General features: G+C 37.8%; 1 protein-coding gene across 1 annotated transcript; it reads right to left on the bottom strand.

The window, feature by feature from the left end:
• Positions 1-3,150: 3,150 nt before the first annotated feature.
• LOC127431175 (26S proteasome non-ATPase regulatory subunit 5-like) lies at positions 3,151-11,590 on the bottom strand. The gene is made up of 10 exons (XM_051681480.1): positions 11,401-11,590; positions 10,224-10,368; positions 10,030-10,143; positions 9,753-9,881; positions 8,050-8,159; positions 7,768-7,910; positions 7,268-7,459; positions 7,038-7,147; positions 6,726-6,866; positions 3,151-3,665 (listed from the first exon to the last, which is right to left on the bottom strand). The coding sequence occupies exons 1-10, from the start codon at positions 11,571-11,573 to the stop codon at positions 3,408-3,410; spliced, it is 1,515 nt and encodes a 504-aa protein (XP_051537440.1). The 5' UTR covers positions 11,574-11,590; the 3' UTR covers positions 3,151-3,407.
• Between the last annotated feature and the right edge of the window lie 314 nt (positions 11,591-11,904).

Below are 11,904 nucleotides of genomic sequence, written 5' to 3'. Positions count from 1 at the left end.
TGTGAATTAAGACATTATTTAGTCCTTTTAGTGAATCAATTAGTTTGGACGGTTCATGTAAATTAACTAGTTCACATAAATGATTTACTAATTCACCTGAGCCCCACGCAGCCTTTGGAGGGACTTTGCCTTCTTTTTTGAAGTGAAATATTAAGTTAATTGCTGCTATTTTTTCAACTGTATTTCGACTTAGATATATAAAATGTTATGTTTTAATTTATATTAAGAATAAATGTGTATGTTTAATTTAATGTTGTCACGCTAATAGAGCTACATGCTAAAACACACTAGCAACACCTAACAACATGCTAAAACGTGTTAGCAACTTCTAGTTACATGCTAAAACATGTTAGTAATAACTAACAATCTGCTAGAACATGCTAGTATCACTAGTGACATGCTAACAACACCTAGCTACATGGTAAATCATGCTAGCATGATGCTAGCAGTTCCTAACAACATGCAAGAAACACATAGGCATGCCCAGCAACATGCTAGTAACACACTAATAACACCTAACAACATGCTAGCAATGCCTAGCTACATGCTAAAATATGCTAGCAATGCCTACCTCTATGTTAGCAAAACCTAACTACATGCTAAAACATGCTAGCAACACCTAGCTACATGCTAAATCATGCTAGTAATAACTAGCAATCTGCTAGAACATGCTAGTATCACCTAGCGACATGCTAACAACACCTAGCTACATGGTAAATCATGCTAGCATGATGCTAGCAGATCCTAACAACATGCAAGAAACACATAGGTATGCCAAGCAACATGCTAGTAACACACTAACAACACCTAACAACATGCTGGCAATGCCTAGCTACATGCTAAAATATGCTAGCAATGCCTACCTCTATGTTAACAAAACCTAACTACATGCTAAAACATGCTAGCAACACCTAGCTACATGCTAAATCATGCTAGCAATGCCTAGCAACATGCTCACACCACCTAACAACATCCTAGTAACGGCTAACGATGTGCTAAAACATGCTAGAAATGCCTAGCTACATGCTAAATCATTAAAACTATTTTCATTTTAACAAGCTATAGTTTTGGCAAGTCGTTTAGGACATCTACTTTGTGCATGACACTTGTTTTTCCAACAATTTTTACAGGCAGATTATTTCACTTTTAATTGACTATATCACAATTCCAGTGTCAGAAGTTTACATACACTAAGTTAACTGTGCCTTTAGGCAATTAGCCAATTAAATCAAAAGAAATCAGCCAAAAACTGTGGACCTCCACAAGTCTGGTTCATCCTTGGGAGCAATTTGCAAACACCTGAAGGTACCACGTTCATCTATACAAACAATAGTGTGCAAGTATAAACACCATGGGATCACGAAGCCATCATACCAAGGCGCATTCTGTCTCCTAGATATGAACATAGTTTGGTGCATAAAGTGCAAATCAATGCCAGAACAACAGCAAAGGACCTTGTGAAGATTCTGGAGGAAACTGGTAGACAAGTATCTATATCCACAGTAAAACAAGTCCTATATCTACATAACCTGAAAGTCTGCTCAGCAAGGTAGAAATCACTGCTCCAAAACCGCCATAAAAAAGCCAGACTACAGTTTGCAAGTGCACATGGGGACAAAGATCTTACTTTTTGGAGAAATATCCTCTGGTCTGATGAAACAAAAATTGAACTGTTTGGCCATAATGACCATTGTTATGTTTGGAGGAAAAAGGGTGAGGCTTGCAAGCCGAAGAACACCATCCAAACCGTGAAGCATGGGGGTGGCAGCATCATGTTGTTGGGGTGCTTTGCTGCAGGAGGGACTGGTGCACTTCACAAAATAGGTGGCATCATGAGGAAGGAAAATCATGTGGATATACTGAAGCAACATCTCAAGACGTCATCCAGGAAGTTAAAGCTTGCTCGCAAATGGGTCTTCCAAATGGACAGTGACCCCAAGCATACCTCCAAAGTTGTGGCAAAATGGCTTAAGGACAACAAAGTTAAGGTATTGGAGTGGCCATCACAAAGCCCTGACCTTAATCCGATTTGTGGGCTGAACTGAAAAAGCATGTGCAAGCAAGGAGGCCTCCAAACCTGACTCAGTTACACCAGTTCTGTCTGGAGGAATGGGCCAAAATTCCAGCAACTTCTTGTGAGAAGCTTGTGGAAGGATACCCAAAACGTTTGACCCAAGTTAAACAATTTAAAAGCAATCTATATATATCTAAATATCAAATACTAACAAAGTGTATGTAAACTTCTGACCCACTGGGAATGTGATGAAATAAATAAAAGCTGAAATAAATAATTCTCTCTACTATTATTCTGACATTTCACATTCTTAAACTAAAGTAGTGATCCTAACTGACCTAAGACAGGAATTGTGAAAAACTGAGTTTAAATGTATTTGGCCAAGATGTAAGTAAACTTCTGACTTCAACTGTATGTGCTAGTATAACATGCTATAGATCTATCCATCTATAAAACCCCAAGCTTTTTTTTTTTTTTTTCTTTCAGATATGGCTTTGTCAAGCCAACATAAAGTTTGTTCTGAACTTTATGTAGTTGTTCAATGTTACTATAATTAAATATATAAATATCAGGTGATGAATTAAATATCATCATCTACACAAGTTTGACTGTAATTAAACTACTTTATAGCTTATATCTTATGAAGCTACAGTTTCAAAGTAGCTCCCCCAACACTGATGAGAGGATTATAAAAAATAATCAATAATTTAAAGGTGCACTCTGCAACTTTTTGCTCGTGTCATCTTGGACTTACAGTGACACCCAGTGGTGTGCATGCAGCATCATTCAAAATCAATAGTTTTCAGTTTCCAGATGCCATTGGCCCATTGTTCACTCTTCACAATCAGCCATGATTAATTTAATCAATGAATGAAAGTGTCCAATAATAAGATGGATACTTTGATTAAGCAGGTAATACTCATCTGTTCATGTGATTCTAAAATGGGTGCCTCATGTAGAATAAAACAGCTTTTATAAGGTTACTGTTATGACTAGAGTCCTCATCTCATGTGAGCAGTAATGATTTTATACATATGTTTCAAAATTACTATTTATTTCTTTAGGCATAAAACTTTTTTAATGGGGAAAAAAATTACTGAGTGCACCTTTAATAAATATAGTACACAATACGGCACTCAGATTTACCCTTTAATGGCACAAGAGATAGAAACAGAACCAACTTTAATTTAGTGCATCAACATCTGGGAGTATAAATGGTTTGTGTGAGAGTGTGAGAGTAGCTATTTGAAGAGCATTTGGTCACATTTGATCTAGTTGAAAAAGACTTTGGAACATTTTTTAACTGAAGTATTTGTATAGAAAAAAAAACATATAGAACATGTATGTGTTTGTACTGTATGCATAAATGTGTGTGTGTGTGTGTGTGTGCATCTTAGTCAGCTCCCTCTGTGGTGACTGAAGACACAGCGGTGACGTTATAGGGTCCCTCTTTCAGGTAGGTCTTCAGCTTTAAGTAATTTTCTCCTCCAAAGATCCTCTGCGTGCTGGAAGAGCTTAACAGCACCCCCACCAGCTCATATTTACAATCCTTGGCTTCTTTACCAGTCCCCACTGACCGATCCATCACCCATTCCACAAATCCAGGAGTGTCCATCATCAGCTGCTGACCCCACGGCTGACAACCAATGGCCTGAAATACAATGTAATATAATAAACCATGAATAATAGCAACCTTATAAATCCGTTTTATTCATGTGTTCTTTAAACGACATTTAAAGTGCTCATACAATGGTAAAGCATTTTTCCTGCTCTTTTGAAATAACACTTTGATGTACAGTTGAAGTCAGAAGTTTACATATACACTTAGGTTTAATTCATTAAAACACATTTTCTAACCACTCCACAGATTTAATATTAGCAAACTATAGTTTTGGCAAGTCATTTAGGACATCTACTTTGTGCATGACACAAGTAATTTTTCCAAAAATTGTTTACAGACAGATTGTTTCACTTTTAATTGACTATATCACAAATCCAGTGGGTCAGATCTTTACATACACTAAGTTAACTGTGCCTTTAAGCAGCTTGGAAAATTCCAGAAAATGATGTCAAACCTTTAGACAATTAGCTTCTGATAAGAGGTGTACTGAATTTGAGGTGTACCTGTGGATGTATTTTAAGGCCTACCTTCAAACTCAGTGCCTCTTTGCTTGCCATCATGGGAAAATCAAAAGAAATCAGCCAAGACCTCAGAAAAAAACATTGTGGACCTCCACAAATCTGGTTCATCCTTGGGAGCAATTTCTAAATGCTTGAAGGAACCAGGTTCATCTGTACAAACAATAGTACGCAAGTATAAACACCATGGGACCACGCAGCCATCATACCGCTCAGGAAGGAGACGCATTCTGTCTTCTAGAGATGAACGTAGTTTGGTGCAAAAAGTGCAAATCAATCCCAGAACAACAGCAAAGGACCTTGTGAAGATGCTGGAGGAAACAGGTGGACAAGTATCTATATCCACAGTAAAACGAGTCCTATATCGACATAACCTGAAAGTCTGCTCAGCAAGGAAGAAGCCACTGCTCCAAAACTGCCATAAAAAAGCCAGACTACAGTTTACAAGTGCACATGGGGACAAAGATCTTACTTTTTGGAGAAATGTCCTCTGGTCTAATGAAACAAAAATCAAACTGTTTGGCCATAATGACCACCGTTATGTTTGGAGGAAAAAGGGTGAGGCTTGCAAGCCGAAGAACACCATCCCAACTGTGAAGCATGAGGGTGGCAGCATCATGTTGTGGGGGTGCTTTTTGCAAGAGGGACTTGTGCACTTCACAAAATAGATGGCATCATGAGGAAAGAATATTATGTGGATATATTGAAGCAACATCTCATGAAGCACGTCATCCAGGAAGTTAAAGCTTGGTTGCAAATGGGTCTTCAAAAGGGACAATAACCCCAAGCATACCTCCAAAGTTGTGACAAAATGGCTTAAGGACAATAAAGTCAAGCTATTGGAGTGGCCATCACAAAGCCCTGACCTCAATCTGATAGAACATTTGTGGGCAGAACTGAAAAAAGAGTGTGCGAGCTGGTGTAACACAGTTACACCAGTTCTGTCTAGAGGAATGGGCCAAAATTCCAGCAACTTCTTGTGAGAAGCTTATGGAAGGCTATCCAAAATATTTTACCCAAGTTAAACAATTTAAAGGCAATGCTACCAAATACTAACAAAGTGTATGTAAACGTCTGACCCACTGGGAATGTGATGAAAGAAATAAAAGCTGAAATAAATCACTCTCTCTACTATTATTCTGACATTTCACATTCTTAAAATAAAGTAGTGATCCTAACTGACCTAAAACAGGGAATGTTTTCAACGATTAAATGTCAGCAATTGTGAAAAACTGAGTTTAAGTGTATTTGGCTATGGTGTATGTAAACTTGTGACTTCAGCAGTACTTTGTAGACATACTCTAACATTCATAACTGAAAACTCCCTCCCTCCAGTCCACCTAGAACATTTATTGAAACAAAATCAGCAAAATTATCTAAAAAAGGGGGCAAAACTAAATGATGAAGCCTCAGGTCCACTCATAAAAAATGACATCAAATTAAACGTAATAAATGTCAAATTATCAGTGCTAAGTGTTTAAAAAAAAAAATAAATGAACAGAAAAATAAGGTAGATTTACCTATCGGAATGTGTATGACCCAGAATTTTATAAATATGGTTAGGAACTGAGAGCCGGTTCTTATTCAGAACCAGTTCCATTTTTTCAAACATACCAGAACAGTATAATTTTCATGACTTTTGGTTCAGTTAAAGGTTCTTTAATGTGCCGATGTGGATGGAAAACTGTACTAAAATAATGACTGTGTGTCATGCAGCACTTTTCAGCGGCAGTGCTGCTTCTCTACAGCGTGAAACACACAGCTTGACCAGTGTAGTCTGATTCCTGAACAAATGACTCTTATGAGTCTGTTCTTTTGAATCTACAGTGTGAAACGCAGCGCAACCAGTGTAACCCGATTCCAGAACAATGACTCTTATGATTTAATTATTTTACATCTACAGTGTGAAACACAGTGTGACCAGTGTAATCCGATTCCTGAATGAATGACTCGAATTATTTGATTATTTTTCATCTACAGCTTTAAACATACAGCACGACCAGTGTAGCCTCATTCCTGAATGAATGACTTTTATGAGTTGATTCTTTTCAATCTAGAGTGTGAAACATCCAGTGACCATTGTAGTCTGATTCCTGAATGAATGACTCTTATGAGTCGATTCTTTTCAATATGCAGTGTGAAACACACAGCGCAACCGGTGTAGCCTGTTTCCAGAACGAATGACTCTTATGATTTGACTCTTTTGCATCTACAGTATGAAACACACAGTGTGACCATTGTAACCCGATTCCCGAACGAATGACTCTTATGATTTGATTCTTTTGGATCTACAGTGTGAAACACACAATGTGACCAGTGTAACCTGTATCCCTAACAAATTACTGATTTATTCAGTACTAAAAATTGCATTTATTTCCAAATATTTATATCTCTAAAGTAAGAATTGTTACTGGAACCGTTAAGGAATCAAAATCATTAAGAGGGTTTGGAACCAGAATTGTTCAATTACAGTATATGATTCCCATCCATAGTTATAAAAGACCTTCAAGCACATAAACAGTACACAGACACACACACAAACACACACAAACACACACACTTTCTCTCTTACAGTAAAGATTCGTAGTGCGCTGCAGTGGAGCTCAGGGAAAGGTTGTGTGCTTATATTCTGGATCATCGCCATTGGCTGAGAGCTCAGACAGTTAAACCACGACTCTGTCAACAGTAAGAGGTCATCCGTCTGCTGTTCCACCTACAGACAAAACAAACAAATCCCATGCACAAACCACAAATATTTCAACAATCTGTGAACATGTTCGCTTTCAAAGCTTCACAGACAAATCAAAAGGTAAATCCAATGGTCAGGTTTCCTTTTTCTAGGTAAATCCTTTTACTGATTAAATTGAACACAACACACACTTACAGGTAATGTGAGAAGTTGAGCCAGTGCGTCCAAACATCTGACTCTGAGTTCAGTGGCTCCATCAGAGGCGACTGTACTGATTCTTTTTAACACGGAAGTAAACTTCTCACCTGTAACAGACAGATTACTTAGAACGTAACAGAAAACGTATACTCAACACATTCTACAAGCCCCTAACTCAATGAATAGCACACTCATGGCTTTGAATACATACACAAACACACAGTTACCCGTTTTATGCAGGACCTGTTTACCCTCCACGGTCCCACCCAGTATTCCGAGCGTATCCAGGGCGACAGGGGCCAACGTGGGGTCAAGGTTCAATGCCATAGTGAAGACCATCTCAAGAAATATTGGGTACTTCTCACACACCTGCTGAGGGCTGTCCATGATCGCAAGACTCCCAAAGAACTTCACCAGTCCTGAGCAAACATAAACATAAGCATCAGTATGGTAGATGTATGTTAGAGTTTGATGTACTATGTAAACACACTGTAACATTCGAAACTCAAACACAACTCTGGAATCAGACTGTTGCACTCTATAACAGAAGTTGTTTACATGTATAGGAGTACGGTAGCATAAACAGCCTGTAAGAGGTCAGAGAGGGAATATAAAATGAACATAAAAACTAAATTATGACTGTTTTAAGACACCTTGACAAACATTATAAGTGGACTTTAGGGAATTAAAATCAATAAAATGCATGTTCATACACAGAGAGCCAGACCTGGCAGGTAAAGGCTTGAGAAAGGATCAGACTCTGCAGCGATTATCATGTTTGAGATTTTCTCCATGATCCCTTGCTGTGACAGATACTGACGGCCATGTTGACTCTGAGCCAGATTGGTGACCATCTCTATGGCGGTCGCTCTGAGGGAAAACAGAAAGATAAAGAGACAGACAGAGAGAACTAGTAAGAAAGAGCTTGCAAGTGTGTTTATCGCTGGTGGCATGAATTTGTCTGCTTTGTATTGTATTAACATATTGTGGCTGTAAGTTTGATTGATACCTGACTAACACATCATCTCCGGTCAGTTCTTCGAGCAGCTGTGAGATTAAACTGCTATTGGCGCAATAACCCAGAGAAACTGGAGACGCTGTAGACACCTCTACAATCAGCTGCACATAAACAGAACAGAAAGAAAACATTTCTTTAGCAGGTAGTGCTGGGTTTTGATGCAGATTTCCCATTTCCCAATTCAACTCTGATTCACAAGCTCTTGAATCAATTTTTGATTCGACTCTGATTCATTCAGGTATATTTCAGTTATGCAAATTTTTCTTACATATGAAAGAAACTGTCTCTCAGCTAATGCTGATAATTATACAGAGGACCTTCTAACTTGGTACATTGTGAAAATATTAAATTTAATTAAAATAACCACCCCTGGAGTTGCGGGTTCGAATCCAGGGTGTGCTGAGTGACTCCAGCCAGTTCTCCTAAGCAACCAAATTGGCCCGGTTGCTAGGGAGGGTAGTCACAAGGGGTAACCTCCTTGTGGTCATGATTAGTGGTTCTCGCTCTCAATGGGATGCGTGGTGAGTTGTGCGTGGATCGCGGAGAGTAGCATGAGCCTCCACATGCTGCGAGTCTCCATGGTGTCATGCACAATGAGCCACGTGATAAGATGCACTGATTGACTGTCTCAGAAGTGGAGGCAACTGAGACTTGTCCTCCACCATCCGGATTGAGGTGAGAAACCGCGCCACCACGAAGACCTACTAAGTAGTGGGAAATTGGGCATTCCAAATTGGGAAAAAGGGGATACAATTAAAATATATATATATATATATATATATATATAGAATATATACAGTACATACACACATATATAAGTATATTATGTACTGTATGTATGTGTGTGTGTATATATATATATATATATATATATATGTATATATAGTATGTATACTGTGCATACTGTATATACACAAACACTTTTTTTTACACATGCTCTCGCACTCTATATATATATATATATATTTGCCATTTTCTTTTGTAATATTTGACATATAAAAGTTACACATTTAGTGTTTACATGCAGAATCTTTGAAGTCTTCTAGCAAATATAGTCTTATAGCAAGTTTGGTTGCATATGCGAGTGATTCATTCGCACCGTAGAGGGTTGAAACATCAATCTTATCAATGATCAATCTTGGGATATTAAAGGTGCAATCAGTAACTTTTTGCTCATGTCATCTTGTACTTACAGTGACACCTAGTGACCTGGATGCAGCATCATTCAAAATCAAGTTTTCAGTTACAGATGCCATTGTAGAAATTCACTATTCACAATCAGCCAGGATTAATTTAATCCAAGAGTGAAAGTGTCCAGTAACAAGTCGGTTAGTGAAATTAAGCGAGTAGTATTCAGCTGGTCATGTGATTCTAAAATGGCAGCTTCCATGAGGCGCCCCTCCCCCATGTAGAATAAATCAGCATTTATGAGGTTTCTGATATGACTGAACTCTTCATCTCACAGAAGTGGTCATAATTTTATGCATATATTTCAAAATTACAATTCATTTCTTTAGGAGTGCACCTTTATGAATCAATATCAGATCATTCAAATGAAGACTGCGATTAATTGGAAAAACAATATTTTTGCCTAGCCCTAATAGCAGTTCTTGGCATTATTTGACTAAATAAAATCCTCTCCTGTAATGTACTGTCAATTTTACTGCTTTTCATCCATAAAATGTCTGACATACCTCGTACACTCTGTATCTGATAATGTCACTGGTGGTCATCACATCCTTGAGTTTGTTCAGCAAATCAGAGCGGAACAGAGCGTCAAGCCCCGCCTTTGTGTGACTGAGTTTACCCAGGGCAGCTATTGCCTGATGGAAAAATTCAAAACAATCCAAATGTAAAGACTAAATGAAAATAGTAATTAAAAAACAGACCATGAAGGAAAAATGGCAGTGCTTTTTTATTATTCTGTATATTTAGTAGTTTTTATTGTTACTGATGAGTGTGTATCAGTACCTCTTTGGCCACAGCAATACGTTCAACGCTGATGCAATGAATCACATCACACAAGATTTCTGCACTGTTCAGAATCTGAGTCACTCCATCAGCATGACCAACCACACGCCCAATCTACGAACGAAACACACTGAACAGTGAGATATGGATGGGTGGTGGAGAGATGGAATGGGTGATTGGACTGTACTACTGACCTGTGCGAGGGTGAGCACTTTGACAGAGTCATCAGGATGGTTCAGTCCACTCTGAAGCGCTGGCTTGTAGTTCTGAGCCAGCTGGATGGGTTCTAATGCCTGCAGAACACGATTCAGGATTTCCACACACACCTCAATCTGCTCTCTGTGAACACACCATTGTTGGGTGTAATGCATTACTAAGTAATTAATTACTGTAATTAAATTACTTTTTCATTGAAAAAAAAAAGTAAAGTAAGGGATTACTCTTAATTTTTCAGTACCTTCATTACAGTTACTTCTGATGTAATTGCACTAAAAACTGTATAGACTATAGAATAATTCTATATAAACCAATAGTGAATTTAAAATCGTTAAAAAATGTTAAAATGTATGTTTTCTAATTTAAAGCTGCCCCCTTAAATTCTTTGGCCAGTTCATGAATAATTTATTTGATTTTATATGATTTATTTGAAAGAATTAAAAGAACAGTTTCATGTCTATCCTTGTATTTTTCATCTGGCCGAGGTTGATCAGGGTTTTAGAAAGTAATTAGTAATAAGGCAATTACTTTTCAGACAGAGTAATTAGTACAGTAATCTAATTACACTGTAGAAGATGTAATTAATTACTTTTTTAGAGTAACTTACCCAAGACTGGAACACACACACACACATACTGTACACACGTTGCGTATATAAACCTGCCCATACCTTTATAAAGTATGACATAATAAAACACTTACACAGCAGGTGATTCATACAATATACTTACTATCTGTAAAACACTTCAACTGAAAATCAGCTTGTTTTGTTATACACAAGGAAATAAGATGTGCATCAATTTTAACTGTATTGTTTTAAAGCAGCCATATTATACACTTTTGTAGCACTATATTTATTTTCCCTGAAGTCCACTTAATAATGTTAGCCAAGGTTTCTTGCAACAAAACATTCATAATTACATTTTAATTTAAGGGTCTATGGGGCAAGTGTATCAGAGGATTTAAATGCATACATTTAAAGTTAATATTTTTGTTAAAATACAACAATTATTTATTCTTTATTAAATTAACACAAAATGTCACTAGTGGCCTCAGAGTTTTGGACCCCACTCTATTTTATTATGTTTTATCTACTGACAGTCTGCAGCCTGTGGAATGTAAAGTGTCTCTTGACTCAGCAGTATCAACACTCACTTGTCATTCGTGTTTAAAAGCCCGAATATGATCTCCAGTCGGGCTCCAGACACCGCCTCCCTCAAGCCGCTCACGGGCGTCGCAAACACGGCGGTCCGGAGGTTCTTCAGCTCTTCGATCGGCTCCTCTGATTCACAGATTTCACTTAGCAGTCTCTCTATAGGCGCCGCCATGATGCTCAAATGTTTAGGTCACGTGACCGAGTGGCGGAAAACGTGCTCGCGGCGATAGTCTGCGCAATTTTACACACAAGCTACATTATAAACCCACCAGAGTCTTGCTCTATAGTTTAAAAACAAATACATCCATGGAAAATGCATTATATGAACTAGGAAGTAACATACATGTTTGGAGGTGAGCTTTCAAACAAATCAAGAAAGGTTCAAATCAATTCACATAATTTATTGCACAATTACCACAAACATAATTTCGACTTGTCTCATTTATTTAAAAAAAAGAAGCAAAAATCGCAGTTGAATTAAAGCACTTACAATGTCCATAAAT

The sequence above is a fragment of the Myxocyprinus asiaticus genome, chromosome 40 (genome assembly GCF_019703515.2).
Source record: "Myxocyprinus asiaticus isolate MX2 ecotype Aquarium Trade chromosome 40, UBuf_Myxa_2, whole genome shotgun sequence".
Lineage (NCBI taxonomy): Eukaryota > Metazoa > Chordata > Actinopteri > Cypriniformes > Catostomidae > Myxocyprinus > Myxocyprinus asiaticus.
The sequence above is the reverse complement of the archived record's forward strand: the minus strand, read 5'-3'. Positions and strand labels throughout refer to the sequence as shown.